This window comes from Aquarana catesbeiana, linkage group LG03, assembly GCF_042186555.1.
Source record: "Aquarana catesbeiana isolate 2022-GZ linkage group LG03, ASM4218655v1, whole genome shotgun sequence".
NCBI classification, from domain to species: domain Eukaryota; kingdom Metazoa; phylum Chordata; class Amphibia; order Anura; family Ranidae; genus Aquarana; species Aquarana catesbeiana.
Window position 1 is genome coordinate 178246337 of NC_133326.1, and position 20521 is coordinate 178266857.

At 39.9% G+C, this 20521-nt stretch overlaps 1 protein-coding gene across 9 annotated transcripts in view; it reads left to right on the forward strand.

Annotated features, from left to right (window-relative positions):
• The window catches only part of PCLO (piccolo presynaptic cytomatrix protein), a 547854-nt gene that overhangs the window by 457547 nt on the left and 69786 nt on the right, over positions 1-20521 (forward strand). For 2 of the 9 annotated variants that reach the window (XM_073619550.1, XM_073619552.1), the window contains 8 exons: positions 147-197; positions 654-784; positions 6571-6597; positions 8659-8752; positions 11465-11536; positions 11985-12162; positions 15054-15248; positions 17322-17501. In XM_073619550.1, coding sequence (XP_073475651.1) covers positions 147-197; positions 654-784; positions 6571-6597; positions 8659-8752; positions 11465-11536; positions 11985-12162; positions 15054-15248; positions 17322-17501 — 928 coding nt within the window. The remainder of the gene's footprint in view (positions 1-146; positions 198-653; positions 785-6570; positions 6598-8658; positions 8753-11464; positions 11537-11984; positions 12163-15053; positions 15249-17321; positions 17502-20521) is intronic. The other 7 variants (XM_073619555.1, XM_073619557.1, XM_073619556.1 and 4 more) reach the window with 5 other exon arrangements.

The window sequence follows — 20521 nt, forward strand, 5'->3', positions numbered from 1 at the left end:
ACTGCAATAAGAACTGTCTTTGCACCAGATTATTTACTTTTATGCCATCAAAGCAAATTGTGTAGTGTTTGAAAGTTACTAAAAATGACTGAAAAAATTGCATTACAAAATAGAGTGTGCTAATAAAATCTGTTTTTTTTTTTCAGTCCACTGAAGCTATAAAATCAAATTCACATCCTATTACTGGCGACATTCAGGTATCTAAAATTCCATTTGTATTTAGTTTTTTTTACTTTTATGGGTGAAATTAAACATTTTGGTGACATTCAGGAATTTGTTTTTTTAGAATAACTTGATCTTTAAATGCTACTATTCAAAAGTATTGCTAGTACTAAAGAATAATGATTGAGCCAAGGATAAAAAAATATATTTTCAAATGTAGTGTAAACATTCACAAAATGTATAACTCATCCTTGGATATAGCAAACTTAACCATCTGTCTTTTGAGTCTACAGTAATAAATAAATCTCCATCCATCCATGACTGCAGGCCTCTGTAGAGGTCTTGTTCTGACCACATGCTCATCAGTGTGGCATACCCCTGCTTTGCCCTTTCATGTAAAATGGCTTACTTGAAGCTGTTTAGTCTTCAGGAAAAAGAGGTTATGCATTTGGATATTTCTCACAATAACATTTTCTTCTCTTTTATTGTAGCTTCAGGTTAATTATGATAAACATCTTGGTAATCTCATTATCCATATACTTCAAGCAAGGAATCTCGTTCCCAGAGATAACAATGGTTATTCAGACCCTTTTGTGAAAGTATATCTCCTTCCAGGAAGAGGGTAAGATGAACAAAATGAATAATTCTGTAGCACTAACTCTCGGTGGAGCTGCTGGTTTAAGCGGGCTTGTTACCTTCACTCTCCTTACCTCTGTTTCACCGGCCCCGGGTCTAGGGTTCCATTGAGTTTACCTCTGGACGACACACGCACCAACACTTGAGTACATTTTCAATGCTTTATTAAACCATCAATGAAGGAAGTAGCAGGAAAGAGGCAGAAGGAGAACTGCAGAGGAAAACTCAAATACCTTTTTAGTAAGATTCTTGACAAAATGTCCTTGGGGTTGGATATTTCAGTAGAATGCACTCCCTTGGTGGAACACACTCCTTGCACGCCTGGATAGGCCTCTCTCACTAGCCTAGCAGCCAGTACGTAGCACGAACAAAAGTCTCTGCCACAGACTTGTTTGGGATGAACCCGTACAATCCTCTGCCACAGGATGTATTGTTTTTTTGTGGTGAATGTCAGTCATGGTGCTTGAACCTTTAAGCCAACCCGGCAACACTATGCTGTATAGTCACTTTAGGATATGTCCTCCAACCGAGTCACCAGGCCCCTCTCCAGACCAGCACGTTGCATGATCCTTCCATGACGGGTCCTCCCCTGGGATCTCTTCGGTTGTCCAGCTTCCTCACTCTGGATAGACAGCTCAGGACCATTCTTCGTCCGCTGTGGTAGGCCCCAGACAAGCTTCTGGGCCCACCGCTGCGCCGCAGCAACGTGGGCCTCTGGAATGGAGATAGCTCTCTAACGCATACCTGTCGGCCAGGAGGGCCAGCAGGTGGATGTAAAATGAACCCCAAAATATGGCGTCTGTCCCATAAATACCCTCGCCCAGAATGCAACTTGGAGGACCACCTCCACCGAGTTGTCTCCGGGACAGAAGAGCATCCATATGCTTAGACACGCTGCCCTTCCAACACTAGCCAGCGGTAAAAGCGACACCCACGGCTCAGTATGGAAACACACGCAACGTCAGTCAAACTGGAACAGAGGCAAATCTAACCTTCTTAATGAACAAGTTACTAAATTTACCTATCAGATGGTAGATCGCAAATCTACCAGCGCTACATACTCCCCCCACTACAATAGACGTTGTCCCCAACGTCTGTCCAAAAACAATGACAGTAACTCCCAAGTCTGGGAGTAGGTATTTGAGCTTTTAATAACTTGGATAGACAAAGAGAGAAAGAAAGACAGTGGAAAGATATTATAAAACTTACATCTTATAAAACATTATGTTCACGTCCGCAAACAAAACTATCCTATGACTGTACATAACCTCACTATCTATCTAGCTGAAAAGCCTCCCAGCTTGATAGGAGATCCAATAGTTCCTGAAAAGGAAAACTTATTAAACACACACATATACTGTACAATATCAGGAGCAAAGCCTCATTTTTAGAGAAAATGAGCCTCTCTTCCCATCATCTAGCATCAAGAAAAGAAAAATCTTAAGGAGTCCATCCCTGTATACTCTCTTTAAATGGAAAAGTCCAGCTAGCGAAGCGTCTTTGAATTTGAAGTCGTCAAGATGAACATTATATTTTGATCACGAAGATCTCTATACACTTATACAACTAACTAACCCAAAGTTCTTTTGTCCAGAATCACCAATAAAACCGGGGATCTGGCAATGTCAGTGTTTTTCCCATTTAATCCACTGTGGTAATGAAATAGACAACGTCATCTTTTCCGGGCCTGCAGATGACCCCTTTGTCAGCATAGATGTGCCGACCGAAGTTCCAGTGCATAAAACATCCACTGAAACGTTCATCCAGTCTTTCGGAAAGGCTTAGGCACAGACAAATAGTCCCAAACAGCTTCACTGTACCAAAGTTCCCGGTTAAGTTCAATCACTTGCATTATATCCTGAGGCACATAAGGGAACTCCAAACCATACTCTGCAGCTACACGCTTTTTTAACATGCTCTGCAAACGTGCAAGTTTGGGCAAAGATCTGTCCTTCCCCATACCAGGTGGCACACAGGAATCCAATGATTTGCTCACCATAGACCCAGCCGGTGTCTGTAGCGAACTAGCAACTTTCGATGAAGTCTCGGTAGCAGTACTGTGCGGCTCCACACAGGGGACGTCTTCCCAGAACTCAGGGCTGTCCATTCAGGGAAGGTCATAGCAGAGGCGACATCTTCACCTTGTGACCACAACAGCTCTTGTGACATAGTCTCAAATAGGTCATCATCACCGAAAAGATCCGACATGGATTCTATTTCCGAATCTCCCAACTCTTCCGCTGGCAGATATTTATTTACAGTCCCAGATACATTCCCCATCAGTCGCTTACCCGTTCCTGATGTGGACTTTGGTAGCTCCGGTTCTGGTAACCTCTGGGGTAGGCCTCGACCAGGGCTGCGGGAAGCCTTCACATATCCCACCTTCCTCTGAACAGGTACAACAGGAGTAGGTGTAGTGGATGCAGAAATCAAAGTAATGTCCCCTGATGAGACAGCAGCAGCAGTGTCTCTCTCTTCGGAACATTGTCAGTAACAACAGGTGAAGTGATGGCCTGCCGTTCTCTCTCTGTAGTAGTAGCAGCTTCTACTGTGGCGATACCTGTTGCCCAATCCATTTAATAAGCACGGGGCGACGTGGTAGGTTGCTCCACCACAAACAAGTATTCTCCACATTGCGGACATCGGCCAAATGGACGAAGATGCACAGCCAGTCCTTCACATCGGTGGCAGATCATGCCCAGTCCCTCAATATCTCCAGAGGTATACAGAACAAACCTCCCCTGCGGCTTCAAACGAACTTCAGTATCCGTAAACAGGGCTCCGGTCAACAGAGTATTCAACACGGTGCTTTCAGGGAACATTCTCGGTCCCATAATTGGCTGCATCGCTGGAAAAGACATGGCCACAGTCTGGTCTTCTCAGCATGATCACGAGGCCTCTCTCTTCCTCTGGCGCCAAACACACACACGCGTCCCGTGCAGCATCAAGTAGGGTAGGCTCCTCCCACTCGTTCCTCTGATCACATAGCTCCCGGGCCTTCACTAGCGCCCGCCGTCTTCGCACTCAGAAATAAAGTCCTGCAGTTTAACCCCTTCTCTTCCTGTAAGATTTTTTTTTTTCAAAGTCCAGTTCTTACCATAAACGCCCAATGAAACACTTCTCTGGGTTGCGAGAATTGACGGTCAACAAATCCCAGATGACGCCCTCACATGTAGCACTAACTATGGTTATTCAGACCCTTTTGTGAAAGTATATCTCCTTCCAGGAAGAGGGTAAGATGAGCAAAATTAATAATTCTGTAGCACTAACTCTCGGTGGAGCTGCTGGTTTAAGCGGGCTTGTTACCTTCACTCTCCTTCCCTCTGTTTCACCGGCCCCGGGTCTAGGGTTCCATTGAGTTTACCTCTGGACGACACACGCACCAACACTTGAGTACGTTTTCAATGCTTTATTAAACCATCAACGAAGGAAGTAGCAGGAAAGAGGCAAAAGGAGAACTGCAGAGGAAAACTCAAATACCTTTTTAGTAAGATTATTGACAAAATGTCCTTGGGGTTGGATATTTCAGTAGAATGCACTCCCTTGGTGGAACACACTCCTTGCATGCCTGGATAGGCCTCTCTCACTAGCCTAGCAGCCAGTACGTAGCACGAACAAAAGTCTCTGCCACAGACTTGTTTGGGATGAACCCGTACAATCCTCTGCCACAGGATGTATTTTTTTTTTGGTGAATGTCAGTCACAGTGCTTGAACCTTTAAGCCAACCCGGCAACACTATGCTGTATAATCACTTTAGGATATGTCCTCCAACCGAGTCACCAGGCCCCTCTCCAGACCAGCACGTTGCATGATCCTTCCATGACGGGTCCTCCCCTGGGATCTCCTCGGTTGTCCAGCTTCTTCACTCTGGATAGACAGCTCAGGACCATTCCTCGGCCTCTGTGGTAGGCCCCAGACAAGCTTCTGGGCCCACCCCCTGCGCCACAGCAACGTGGGCCTCCGGAATGGAGGACCACGAGATAGCTCTCTAACGCATACCTGTCAGCCAGGAGGGCCAGCAGGTGGCTGTAAAACGAACCCCAAAATATGGCGTCTGTCCCATAAATACCCTTGCCCAGAATGCAACTCGGAGGACCACCTCCACCGAGTTATCTCCGGGACAGAAGAGCATCCATATGCTTAGACACGCTGCCCTTCCAACACTAGCCAGCAGTAACAACGACACCCACGGCTCAGTATGGAAACACACGCAACGTCAGCCAAGCTGGAACAGAGGCAAATCTAACCTTCTTAACAAACAAGTTACTAAATTTACCTATCAGATGGTAGATCGCAAATCTGCCAGCGCTACAATTCAAATAAAGATAAAATGTATTATAGACATACAGTCTATCTCTGTGATAGCAGTGAATATCAGCGGTCATGGAAAAGGTGGAAGAACGTAATACCCAGGGCCTGCCATATATGTATGGAACTGTAACATTGGAGCAATAATAAATAAAGTTGAACAAAGCTTAGTGCTGTCTCAGGTTCATCCTCACTGGCAGCTCTCCCCTGCCAAGTATGTCTCAAGCTGCTGACACCAGCGTAATGTGTACTTACTCAGAAATATTACCTTCTTCTCTTCACCGTTCATAAAAAATGGGCAGTTATCTATTACAATCCCATGTCCAACATGGATATATGTGTTATTCCACTCTTCTGCATTTTACCTATCCCAGGGGGCTTAGTCTTAGAATCTATGATTCAGTTCCCTGGGAGGGGCAAATGTGACAAGAGAGTGAAATGGGATGACTGTCCATGCTTGACACTGTATTGCATTGCATGGTTATGTGATGCAGCATTTTAACGATGATGTATCTCTCAATCTTTATAAATTTGAATTAAATAAAGTTAGTGCATTTAGGCTACAATTTTTACATGGTCACTATCAAAAACAGGTAAGCTTTGGCTATTAAGTTCTGCTTGTATTAGTGATAGGTGTAGCAAGAGGATGAGTAAAGAGTGGGAATTAGTTTCAGTTAAGATGTGTTTAGTGATAGTAACCTATTAGATTTGATATTCCATTTTCCAAGACAGGTTGTAAGTACAGTAAGTGAGTAGGGAGTTTCACCAGTTTTGTATACCCTTTGTTCCAGTGTTTATTTTTGTGCACTTTATTCACTGTATTTTCGTCATGTTGTCTTTTGAAATATTCAGTATCACCGTATGTTCTGAACTTTTCATCCTGTGATTCATGGAGAGCTCTTGACAGCAAAAAACTGTTTAGCTATTGTCAAATTTTGTTTTTATATTTGCTGAAATTGGTTCACTTTTGTGGTGGCACATTGTAGTTATGTATCGATTTCTTGAGAACTGAAATTAACCTTTGTTTCGTTCAGATAATGTGAAATAAAAAGAGCCTTACGTGATCCACAGGATATATAAACATACTTTCAAATGTAAAGTCTTTAAAGTGTGATCATTTTTTTTCCTCAGAATGATTTTGCAAAACAATAGTTACCAGAAAAAGAATAATTACTATTTGTGATAGATGCATGTTTGAATTGATTATGGGATTATAATTTGTAATTTTGCTTGTGTTTGCTGTATATGTCTATGTTGGCTTTTACTTTAGTATTTTCACTGGACTGTGTGTGCCTGTAACACAAATGGCCACACAGGGCATTTTTGTATTGTCAAATACACTGTATGCATTTAATCTTTGTGTTATGTCTTTTATGTGTATCTTATGTTCTATCTTGGTTGCTTCCTGTGCTTTCACATCTATGTGTAATGATTGCACTGTGTCTCGAAAATGGGTCGTTGCAGCCAAGTCATGGTTGTCCAGAATGCCAGGTAGAGTTGGAACATTTACTATTATAACCTTAGGTTTATTTCGAGCAATCAATGAATTTGAGCAAACAGATCAATGAAAGATGAATATTATTGGTATTATTGTTAACAGTTGGTAAAGTTACTATATCATCAATTTTGAAAAGGCTCATACTATTTGTACTTTGACACTGTCACATTTGCTTTTACTATTATAACTACAAACATAACTGTATATAAATGTATAATTTAGATTGTGCTGAGAAATGTTAATGTCTATGAAAACAACCTCTAGAATGCTCCAAAGATGTTCCAGTACAGAAGTCATAGAACGTTCATAATTTTTAAAAGTATGCACAGTATATACAGGGGATACTTTACACAAACAAGACAATAAGGAGAGTACAAAAAACAACTGAAATCCAACTTACATTTTTTTGGTTTGGAATAGGAAATAAAAGCAACATCTGATTGCTTTTTCCGCACTACATTTCTGTTAGTGTTTCTGTATCAGTCTATAATGTAATTTTCATAAAAAGGTCAATATTTGCAAGTGATTTATGCTGTTTGGATTCCAAAACCTTTAGAAGGTCTGATGTCATATTAAAGGAGAAGTACAGCCAAAGCTTGTTTGTATGGATCACAGGAGTGCAGTTTGTTCTGCATCCCTGTGACCCGTTTTCAGCAGGCAGCGGGTTGAAGCCTGCTGTCGGCTAACATCACAGAGCCAATCCAGGCTTGGTAAGGATCACGACCATATAGAGCCTGAATCAGCCGCTGCCGTTCCTTCTGCAGCCCAGCACTGCAGCGCACAGCAGTGGACAGAGCAGAGAGCCGGCGACTGACAGTGTTTGATCGCTCAGTTCACAGTGATAGGCCTAATGCACACTGGATGTTTTTGGCTTCAGACATTTTTTTCTGCAGCCAATAAACTCCCCAGCATGTTATCCTATGTGTCCATGCACACATAGGCTGTTATCAACAGTTTTTGGCAGGAGCGTTTTCTGGCTGGAAACCCCCCCCCCAGAACTAGTGGGTTTTGAGAGGAGATTTTCAGCCATGAAACAGCTTTAACTCTGAAAAAAGCTGAGAGCCAGTGGGGGACAGTTGCAGCATCGGACTAATGCTGCATCCAGCTAGGTACAGTATGTATGATGTAAAAGAAAAACAAAAACCCATACTTCTCTTCATACTTAAACTGTCTTCAAACTAGTTACAGTGATCCCCGGTGAGTTAAAATAAAACCAAATTTAATAATTAACTAGTAGCCAATTGTGCCTAAAGAATATGACTACTATTTTGTAATTAGGTCAGCACAGCTGTGCAAACAATAATCAGAATTGTATACTCCATGTAAATATATGTTTTAGTTAGGTGTCCTAATGAGTAACACACAAATTTCAAAATCTTCACCACTCCCAATGAAACTTCTACAAGCACTGGAGTTTCAGTTTCAAACACCTACATCTTCCTTCTGCCCTAGCAGTTACAATCATTTCCAGCCTCAACTGAAAGTTCTACTCAAACTTTCTCTTCCCCGGTTGAAGTTAGAGGTATACTATGATTATTAAGGTAACTTTTTTAATGGTCACTGCATGAATATGGTGAATTATGGTGAACCTTAAAGGCTAAGTAAATTTTTTGATAAAAAAATAATAAATGCCCACATATTCATTTAAAAAAAAAAAAGTATATTTATAATTTTTTTTGCATAGGAGCCTGGAATTGCACTGGGATTAAAGGATAGCGAGTGTATTACACAGGCTCCAGCAGAATTATTTTGCAACCACTGGTCCATACTGAGGACCTTCAATTACAAGGCTGCAGAAAGTATTAAGCAGAATCACACAGTCACATCATTTCAAATTTCACTGGAGATGGTGAGAAAAAGGACCACCAACTCTTGTAAGAGGAGGGCATTTTGATGGTAGGGGACTGCAGACTTAGCTCATGCGTCTTGAATGACAAAATGAAATTTGGTATGTTAACATTAGCACCTCTCACAGTTAATAATATGCTACCTCTGTTTTTGAAGCATGTACCTTTTTCTATATTACGATCTTATTAACACATTTTCTGTTTCAGTGCTGAATATAAAAGAAGAACAAAATATGTACAGAAAAGTTTAAACCCAGAATGGAATCAGACAGTGATTTACAAAAACATCTCCATTGAGCAGGTTTGTTGGGTTTGTGTTTAGAATCTACTCAACTTGAACTGGAGTAGTTAAATGATGTCATAAGGGTTGCTGTAGACCATGGCAGGCAACCTTAAAGCGGTTGTATATCCCGCTTTCACATTTTTACCTGCAGGTAAGCCTATAATAAGGCTTACCTGTAGGTAAAATGAATATCTCCTAAACCTGTACGGTTTAGGAGATATTCACCTTGCATGCAGTCGCTGACACAACATTGTATCCTGGCCTAGGCCAACAAGGCCCAGGCCTAGGGCAGCACTTTGCAGGGGCAGCAGAATGGAAAGAGTCCCTGCCGGCTTGCGCTACACTGTTAGTGTAGCACCGGTCTTATGGGGCGGACTGGGCTGAGAAGCAAATAAGTCTAGCGCCCCCATAAAGCAGCCTCACTGCTTCCGGTATGCGGGCAGCTGGCATTCCGCAACTGTGTGGGGGGGCACCGCTTCTAATTTTGACTGTCCTCTCATCATGGACCACAATCCTTCCTCACTGTGCTATATGTTTTCTGCTGCACCATTGGCATGGTTATATCTTCTTAGTCCTCTCCATAAAATTATCAGAAATTTGTGCTTAAAGTATAACTATACAAACACTTTTTTTTTCATTTTGGATAAAGTAAGGGAGAGTTATAACCCCTGTCAGTTTATTTTTTACCATCCCTGTCCCATTGCAGAGCTTTCCCTTCACCTTCACGCCTCCTCACACCTGATTTAAACCTCTAATTGCCATATTACTACTACTGTTGCAATCACATGCATTGCATGGCAACCATGGACTTAAAACAGGTGGTGAGGAAGCAACGTATTGCCTCCTCACCACCTGTCAAACACATTCAGAACATTTTTTTAGAGGAGCAGCAGTGCCTGCTGCACTTGTAAATGAGCCCTTAGTTGCATTCGGCAGCAGCACGCTTAGGGCTTATTCACACGTAACGTTGGGGGGTGGTAAAACCCTGCAGTTGAGTTGTGGATTTATCTCCCCCAATTCCTACCCCCTTTAAGGCTCGATTCACACCTATGCATGTTGCTTTTGAGCGTTTTTGGAGTTTTTTTTTTCATGCTTGCCACGTTTTTGAGCAGCGTTTTTGTAGCGTTTTTGCGGCGTTTTTGCCGCGTTTTGCGGTTTTTTTTTTTTTTTTTTTACAGTTTTTTTTTACAGTCAAAAAAAAAATTTAAAAAAAAAAAACGGCAAAAACGCATCAAAAACGCATCAAAAACGCTGCAAAAACGGTGCACTTGCGTTTTTGATGCTTGTCCACTGAATTCCATTACATGCAAAATGCTGCATTTTGCATGAAAAAAAGTCCCTGACCCTTTCCAAAAATGCAGAGATACAAAAAGGCATTGATGTGAACATGTTCCATAGGAACCCATGTTAAAAAATTCCCATGCATTTATGCAAAATGCAAAATGCATCAAAAAACGCGCTAGTGTGAATGGAGCCTTACTGCTGAGGCAGCAGCCAAAAGGTATACACATGCTGCAGCAGGAACTAAATCCCCTGTTACTTTTGGTGGGTGCTACCACCTGCCAATCAAGACACATTCAAGTAAATGGGGCCACTCTGCGAGCGCCACGCAACTGCATGCTGGGTCCAGGGGGTTAAAGAAGGGGGTGAGAAAGCAACAAATCCCTGCCTGCTTTAACCCCTTGTTTGCTGTACTGCACAAGATTACAGGACACAGAGTGGCCTCACTAATTTGAATGGGGCATGCTTGATAGGTGCACACACCAACCATGACAGGGCGTATAACTCCTGCTGCAGCTGCAACATGTGTACACCCCTGGCCACTGCACCTAAAGAGTGTGCAGTTGGGGCGGGGTGATAAAATTGTGTCTTAACTATGCAGTTTTACCACCCCCCCAAACTGAAAATGGAAAAGAACCCTTACTGTTCTGAGCCCCCTGTAAGCTGCTTTCACACTTATGTGCTGCAGTTTACCTGCGGTATTTATAAACAGTGTGATATTTATGTCAAGTGATATGAAGTGTGGTATGACTGGCTTGGTCAGTATGTGATAGAATAGTTTCATAATATTTTTGTATTGTCAATTTTTTAGATTAGGGCTAAACTACATGTAAAACATTGTAATCCATTGCTACTGAAAGAGTTTTAGCTGAACTCCAGGTATGATCTTTATTGCATACTTACACTGGTCCAGCTTGGACCAATGTAGGTACAGTATGCATATCTCATACCTGAGGGGGTCACTGGGCAAGCTAAAATCACTGTAGCAGTCAGCGCTATGGCAGTGATAGCAACAATCTTCCAGGTCATATGTCAAGCAGCTTCCCCTCTGCACATTGACCAGAGGGTGTAATTTGCTTGGCACTGCTGCTATTCACATAATGTCTTATATTTTTTTAAACACAAGATGTTCTTTAATTGGCTGAGGTGGTGAGAAGGGGTGGTGAAACCATATGTAAACAAACAATATCTTACTGCAAATTGAAGATTAAAAAGTGAAGCAGTTTGTAGGTTTTACATAACAAAGTAACATTTTAAAATCAATATTACCAATAAGTAATGTGACAAACATGAAAGGTTCAGTGTTCTTGTAAATACAGAAAATATGTAATGTCTTTCAACAAGTCATCAAGTTTTTCTTTCATTAATTAATAATTCACCTGAGAAATTGATAGAGTGCTTGTGACAATGTAAAAAATAAAATTAACTGTATTTTTAATTTTAATGCAGCTAATGAAGAAAACTTTAGAAGTTACTGTATGGGATTATGACAGGTTCTCTTCAAATGATTTTCTTGGTGAGGTAAGCAATTGACACATGAAAAAAGTGGTTCACAACTATGCAATCTCGCTAATCAAAAAATGGTTTTAACTTAATTGCCATATCTAACATGGGACAAAAAGTCTTAAAAAGTGACAGCTGAGAAAAATAAAGTAGTTTAATGTTGTTATCTGTCATATTGTCCATTCTTTTATATCTGCGCAGTTTCTTGCAGTTGTATTATATACAACAAATTGAAATAACTTGAAAGTTTGCTAATGATAATTTGCAAACTTTCCACAATAAAATCAATAAACATATCTGTTATATCTGCATTCAATGAATTAAGTATGTTTTCAGATAAATACTACCAATAAAACATAACACCAGCTCAAATACAGTTGTTAATTAATAAGTGCATATGTATAGTTTTTATATTTTTATGTGTTTATGAATATGTTTAAATGTATAAAAATGCCTTTGCTTGTAGGTGTTAATAGATTTATCAAATGCTGCCTTTCTCGACAATATGCCGCGATGGTATCCATTGAAGGAGCAAAGTGAAAGTATTGACCATGCAAAACATTCTGGCCAAAGCAGTCAGCAGTCGCCAAAGCCTTCAGTCATTAAAAGCAGAAGTCATGGAATTTTTCCAGATCCATCTAAAGGTAACACATTATAATATTCAAATTAAGTCAAATTAAAACTATATAAAACATATATTATTGTTTAATTCTTTGTAGTGTTAAAACTTGGTAGTTTATAAACATTTATAAATGAAGCAGGAATACACAATTTGGCCACAAGCATGGGAACTAGCGGTATGAAGCCACACAGCAGGGGTCTGCCTATTTTGTGTACTCAATACAGTTGGTGAGTCTTGCTATGCTGTAAAGGGGCTAGTAAACCTGTGCATCTGGTTACTGACAGTTAATCAACTGTTTGGTAGTCCTTAATGAATCTGCCTCCTCATAAGGCATATTCACTAAATGATGCTGGTATTTGGAAATGACTCAGCAAGTCATTATTGCTTGGTTTACAACAGTTTTTTGAGTAGGGCTATACGTGGTGTATATGTTCCTTCTAGCTATATTGTCTGAAGACATTTTTGGAGACATACATATGTAAGTAATTTCCAAGAAGAAATGGTTAAAGAAGAGCTCCAGGCTCCTTCAGAAAAAAAATAAAAGTCAGCAGCTACAAATACTATAGCCGCTGACTTTTAAGATAAAGACACTTACCTGTCCAGGGATCCCACGATGTCCTCCCCGAGCCAATTCTTCAATTGGCTTCAGGTGCAGGTGCCAGCATTTCTAGTAAGGGAAACAGGAAGTGAAGCCTTATGGCTTCACAGTCTGTTTCTTACTGCACATGCGTGAGTCACGCTGCGCCTTGAGAATAGTCTCACAGTCTTCTGGGCACTGCGATGTGTCCCAGAAGACTGCGGGGGAAGGAGGGGGGCCAAACTTCCATCTTAGTTTGCTGCGGCAATCTGAACCAGAAGTGGGAGCAGTACCTGTCAAACCAGGTACCCCCCCCCCAAAAAAAAAGTGTGGCAGTGGAGGGGGGAGGGTGCTCTACTTTAAATTTGCTTCCAAGACAGAAGCTATACATAAGAGAATAGGGATGAGGTATGGATTCACTGCTACCATGGGTTTGGGGGAGAAACTTTTTTTTTTTGGGGTTTTTTCAAATCGTAATGTACTGCATTTTGTTTGAACTATGGTCAGAAGATAAAGAAGGGCCTCAGTATAAAAGGTGGGCACAGAAAAGCCATAGTGTTAGTGTATAGGAAGCTCCTGTAGGGAAAGCATAAGGAAGGCTGACAAACACAGATTTGTGTCAGTTAGGAAACTGTATTCTAGTTCTAATTGCTAGCTCTTTAGGCAATCAACCCCTTTGCCTTTCTTGTTCTTATTATAGGGGGCTTTTTGTGTCTTTCATTTTATGTTGTGGTTGATTTGGGGTTGCAATGCTTCTTATAAAAAAAAAGTATTTTGTTTCAGTGTGTCAGTATTTGGGGGTTATCATTTATTTGGAGAGTATATTTGTTTTTATTTTATGTTGATAGGGATTTTATTATAGGGTAACCTGCTTTGATTTTCAGCAATACTTTTCTTAAAAAAACGTGGGCGTTTGTTTCAGAAAGAATGTTTTTGGGGATATTCAGTATTAATTTTTTATTGTATGTTGATAGGACCTTTTTTAAGCTGAACTTTTTTTCTTTTTTTTTAATGTTGTAAGACCTCTCTTTGAAAAATTGACTTTTATTTCAGGGTTGAGTATTCAGGGGTCGCATTTATTTATTCTTTAAGCTGCCTTTTGTCTGCAAAATATCACGGCATCATTTGAAAGGGAAAAAAGCAAGAATAGTGTTTTAGACCTATTATCCCTGAAAAAAACTGTCCTGCCACTGGCCAGCTATACACTGCTATGTCCTCTGCTGTATCATAGCTCTTGTAAAACCCCAGCCTGTCCTCTTTGTGTCTAGTACATTTGGGCCTAGCTGTGCTATTTAAAATGATACTGCTGCTCGCCAATTTTACACTGCTGTGTCATCTGCAGTCTCTTGATTCTTGTAGTAAAACACCTGACTGTACTATTTTTCTCTGCCACATTTCAACCAATTCTCCTTCATTAAAATGTTCTACTCTCCAATGTTATACTGCTGCATCATCTGCGGTCTCCTAATTCTTAATAAGTGTTTAATAGCACATGGCCAGTGACAGGACGGTTTTGCATCAGCAAGAACAGTGATAGCTGCACCAAGCTACTGGCCAACTTCTATGTGCAGCTATTATCTATCTATGTTTTTTTACATTTTGGTACATGTCCCATGGCAATGCCCAGCCTGCCATACCTTTTTTGGCAGTAGTTTGCCTATTAGATCTAAAATTTGTCCACATTTACTAACAGGATTTACTGCCTAATAGACCTCAAAGGGATTCACTAAGTTTGGGTTCACCAGATTTCAAACAGGATTTGCCAAACTATTGGTGAATCAAACCTGGATAGATTCACTCATCGCTAATGCACAATTGTACTTTATAGAAACATACTTGTAAACTTCATCCCAAATCACTATGTTGATAACACGGATGCACACAATGACATCTTCAAAAATATTTATTAAACAGAACAGTGCACAACCAGACCCCTGCCTCGGAGTCCCACTCTTCTAACATGTGTTACCCATTTGTTGGGGATCTGGATGTGCACTGATCTGTTAAATAAAGATTTTGAAGAAAGTTACATCATCAAAGTGTGACTTTGCTTACAAAATAGCATTTGTATGAAGCTGGAACAGACTCCACCTGTGTGCTTACAGCAAGGGACAGTACTCACAGCTTGGCAACAGCAAGAACTTGGGAGTTTCTTTAATAATACAGCCCAGTTACATAAGATATGCATAATAGAAATTACTACATGTTTCATTCAGTTTTGAAGATTAATTGAAAGAATAGTCAACGATACACTGTATCTTTTTTGTAGCTATAGAATAACAAAATCCATATGAAGTATTCAACGTTAAACCTGTTTTATTGTTTTCCACTACTAGATATGCAGGTTCCCACTATAGAGAAATCTCATAGCAGCCCTGGTAGCTCAAAGTCATCCTCTGAGGGACACCTCCGTTCACATGGACCATCACGTAGCCAAAGTAAAGGCAGTGTCACTCAGACCCACCTTGAAGATGCTGGAGCAGCCATCGCTGCTGCCGAAGCAGCTGTCCAACAGCTTCGCCTTCAACCAAGTAAAAGACGCAAATAAATTCCTCAGCATGGCAGCTTAATGTTCATCTGTTGCCTTTCCTGCTGTTTCCCCTTGTTGACCATTATTTGTTGTCACTACTTGTTCACCTTGTTAAATGTCCTTTATTGTGAAAATTCTGTCCACATTTAATATATGTTACCTAACTTTTTGTTTACTGATACTTAATGAAACTGGCTGTTTCCTCATTGGTTCATACTACCATCAAAGTGTTTTCATCTTGTATATTGTCTGTTACGCCCCATAGTGTTGATTACTTGTTCAACTTCTGTGGGTTTAGTCTTCATTTTTGTTTTTTTTAATTAGTTTGAGAATCATATACTTGAGAACATTTTGTAGATACATATTCCCTTTTGCATCATCTACATTTAAACATTTATTCATTGACAAATATTTTAAGAAAACCTATGTATGTGATCGCTACAGTATAACCATTGGCTACACCAGACCAGTCATAACACCAAATCGCATTATTGTAAAGACAAATTCTCATACCATTCTAAGTGAATGCGTATTATCACCGCATGCTCATGCATATATTCCTAATATGTAAAAAAAATTAAGTGTATTTATGTTTTTTGAAATTGTAGAATTACTGTCTAGAGTCTAGATTGTTTATCTTATCAAGATCAAACTTTTTGTTTGTGGTACAGATGAAAAAGAAGCTCTATAGATAGGTATAAAGTTGTCAAATAAAGGGTAAATTCTACTTAGCAAAAAATCTACAGTGTGATACAGTATGTACAGGGCTTGAACTATGTCCCATAATTGTTAAAACGTAGCTTTCTAACAGAAATATTTATTATCTTATTATACAGTGCATATCAATGGTATGCTACACTGCAAAAATAAATTGAGGTTGGTCACTACTAACAGTTTTCAGTTTAAGGGAGTTTTGCATAGTCAAAATAGCCATGAAATACATTGTAAATTAACATTTTTTTTGTATTTTAAAAGTCATTCAATATAATGTACATAATATTATTAAAGTGTCAGTTGGATATTTTAAAAAATGACAGTATTGTAAAAATAATATCAGTTCTGTAAAATGTAACAAACATTTTGATGTAAGGGCTTAATGTATATGAAATCATTTGAAACAAAGGAAGGTATAGACCATACTTAGATCTACTATTTACATGGAAATATGTTCTCATATAACACTTTAGTTGGTCATATGAGGCAGTAATCAGAGTCAGGATTTCTTTTGAAATTCCCTCAAATTGTTTGTAGTTGCTAAAGCATAAATTTGTATTTATCATTTAAAGTGAGGCAACCTGGCCACTATAGACTTTAACTGTGGGACATAACGTGTTTAAATTGTACAATAGGGTATCCCCATTTATTATAATGTAGTTGGCAAAATAGGGAAGATAGTGGTAATATTTTCTACATAGTCATCTGACTCTGATCAGTATGGTTAAATGTCTGGTTGTACAAACTCACAGCTAAATTTACAACCAATCATTGGTATAATCCATGTCACAGTGGACTATGCAACAGATTTCTGATTATATGCCTGTTATTTTCAGATATGTAAAGAAAGACCAATTATAGAGACAGCAATATTGCACACTGAAACTATGATTCCTTATGTTAAAGCAAGCACTTTTGTTGTAAATGATAATTTGCTTTTGTTTTAACCTTATGGTATAGCTATTTATATTTATGCATCAACAGAAACAGGAAATCCATTTCCTAAACAGCGCTATTGTAATGTTATGGAATATGACTTGTTCTTACAATCAGGAGCCCAGAGTTTTTCGCTTAAGTGAATGAAAATTTTCTAAGAGACATACTTGTGTTTGTCACAGAAATTTGTTATTGCATGTCTTCTCACAGGATTAGAACCATGGTGGGAAACATTTTAAACCAATAAAAAGAAACAGCCAGTTTTAAAGCCCCTTAATGCTGTGCATGTGGTGTCTCTTTTGATGTTAAAAACACTACCTATCTGAATACAGAAAAGAACACTTCTGTTTGCATGAATAACATTTAAGCTGGTTCCATCTGAGGATACATACTATGGGTTTCCATTTCACCCACACTGCCACAGCAGCACATAAAAGCGATCAGTGTAATTATGCCAGGAAGCAGCATAGACACAGCATAGCAGGAGTACTCCCAATTCAAAGAACTCAGTCTGACAATCTGCCTTCACCAGCAAATGACAGCAAAGACCAAAGCCAGCTTGCACTCAAGAAGGTGATGTCCGATGGGTCCGTCAAGGCTGAAGGTAAGGAGTGATAATACTATTTGTCATAAAATGTACTGATTGCAGTTTCCCTATAGTAAAATCACTGCTATGATATAAACTGCATTGCAAGTTCTTGTGAAAACAAAATGTATTTTCAGGAAAGGCCCACTTTTGAAGAGCATACATAGCAGTTCTGTTTGAATTGTATGTCTTTATTTCATATGGTAAATCCTAAAGAACCTAGAGGTTGATTTAGTAAAACAGGAGAGTGGAAAATATGGTGCAGCTGTGCATGGTAGCCAATCAGTTTCTAAGTTCAGCTTGTTCAATTAAGCTTTGAAAAAAAACAGAAAACTGGGAACTGATTGGTTTCTACGCAGAACTACACCAGATTTTGCACTCTCCAGCTTTAGTCAATAAACCAAATTGTTTTTGCCTGCAGAGACTGCTGTCATCTCTCCACTCTTGGTATGTCACCGCTGATGGGTTCTTACTGGTTTCCCAGGTTGTTAATGTGTGCTGGACTGCAAAAGACCAGTGGGGTTTTTATATCACTGTAATATTGAATGTTAAAGCCTATTACCAATGGTCATATGGTATTTATGGAGCATCATTTTGCCAGTAAGATCCTGCATAAAAAGTGGTCCATACTGCATTTCAACTCATAAAAACATATGTGCGCTTGTGTCCATATAAGTTGGATGTGTGCACTCTGCATCTGTGCCACTGATACTTATTGTTTACATGTAGACTCTGAATGCATTCAAGTAGTGGCAGCCTAAGTGCAGAATTACCTTGGATACAGTCTTTCTGTACCCGCGCTAACCACTGTATGAATGATTCTTTCAAGTTTCAGATGTAAACATAAAGTGCGTAATCAGCAGGGGCAGAGTGACCTCAGCCTTCAGTCATTCAGAATGCATGAAGCTGATGTCATTCTACATTGGGGATTGCACACTTATGTTTACATGTTGGCCCTGAGCAGCAGTGGGAGTATATAGGGTCCATTTGCGCTGTATGTATGTGAAAAATAGCACAAATGTTTACACAGACATACAGTCCAAATTGGACCATGAACACAGATTTTTTTTAGATTTGGATTACGCATCTAAACAGTGTGGACCAAAATGGACCAATGTGAATGGGCTCTAGCACACAACTACTGCAATAAGATCTGTAAAAAATATGGACCTGGGGTTAGCAAATTTTATATCCACGTGTGTGTGTCATTTTATTAAGGAGAACTGCATTACAAAAACATAATTTCAAACTCTTCAAGGAAGGCATACTTGAGTATTTTTATTATCTTATCTGGCTCTGAGCTGACAGCCACCCATGACGTGATAAGGCATACTTCTAAATAAATTGTACAATTATTACCATCTATAGGCTGCTGCTTGACTCCCCTGACCAATTTCCCTACATGCGGGCATGAGACTAGGATCTAGCCTCCGAAAATGATTTGGACCATTGGTATACTTCCTTTCAGTTGGCCTATAAGGGAATTCTGAACATTTCCCTAGTGGAAGCCAATGTCAAAGTATTGACTAGGTGGTACTTAGTACCCTTATCATTTATCGAGGCTTTATCCGTCTTCCTCACCCCTATGTTTTCACTGGTGCCACTCATCTGGGACAATGTATCATATATATGGTGGGAATGTCAGAAGTTGAGGGGTTTCTGGAATAAGGTATTTGCTATAATGCGAAAGGTTTCGGAGATATCAGTCCCCGAACGACCCCGGATTGCTCTGTTAAATGAACCTATTGAGCACATCCCCCACGCTAAGCAGCGGTCAATTTTCTTTATGTTTTTAGCCGCAAAACTTACTATAGCCCGTGCCTGGAAAAAATCCTCAGTATGTGCTTCATTGCTAGCACTATTGCTAGCCTTCATCCGGCCTTTGGGGCACTATTGCTCACAGTGATACGAGGCACTATTCCTCCCACTGACAATAACAATGGGCCCTATTTCTTCCACTAATACCAATGATGGGGAACTTCCTCTCCTATTGACCACCAACACTAAGGCCGGGGGATTCTGGGCCCGGGGGAATTTTCTACTCCCACTGGCCACAATCCGGCCCCCCTAAAGTATGAAGGACAGTGAACCGGCCCTTTGCTTTAAAAGTTTGGAGACCCCTGCTCTAGATTGTGTAACAATTTTTGTAGATGCTCCGTAAAGTTTATTTCTAGACTAAGCATGTCTTGAAGTCACTTAGAAGTTAGGTATTCTTTTTGCTCTTGTCCCTTTCCCCATAAATGTGGTGGAGAGGAGCCTATTATTCGATGTACTGTAGTTGAAAAGATTATTCCAGAACCCTGGCTGCTACTATGTTTACAGTACTTTTCTTTGTCTGGTGTTTAAATCTTCAACAAAAATGTATTGAAAGTAAAATTGTACAATTATAATTGCTTTAATACTGGGCACTTTCACCCCCTTCCTGCCCAGGCCAATTTTCAGCTTTCAACGCTGTCACACTTTGAATGAGCGTTCATACAAAACTGTACCCTAATGACATTTGTATCATTTTTTTGAGACAAATGGAGCTTTCTTTTGGTGGTATTTAATCACCACTGTTTTTTGGGGTTTTTTTGCTAAACAAATGGAAAAAGAACAAACACTTTGAAAAAACTCAAATTTTTCTTCATCTCTGTTATAAAGTTTTGCAAATAAGTCATTTTTCTTCTTCACTGATTTGTGCTGATGAGGCTGCACTGATGGGTACTGATTGGCTGCACTGATAGGCCTGCACTGATGGGCATTGATGAGGATGCACTGATGAGGTGGCACTGATGGCCACTGATAAACTGCACTGATGGGCACTAATGAGGCTGCACTGATATTGAAGCAGTGATGTTAACTGATAGGGGGAACTAATTAATACTGATATGCTGCACTGATGGGGACTGATATGCTGCACTGATGGGCACTGATTGGCACTGATGGGCCTGCACTTACAATCACAGGAAAGCTGGTCATTGACTTTATTTTCATCACATAGGGGGTTATTTACTAGAACTGCATTGTGCAAAATCTGGTGCAGCTGTGCATAGAAA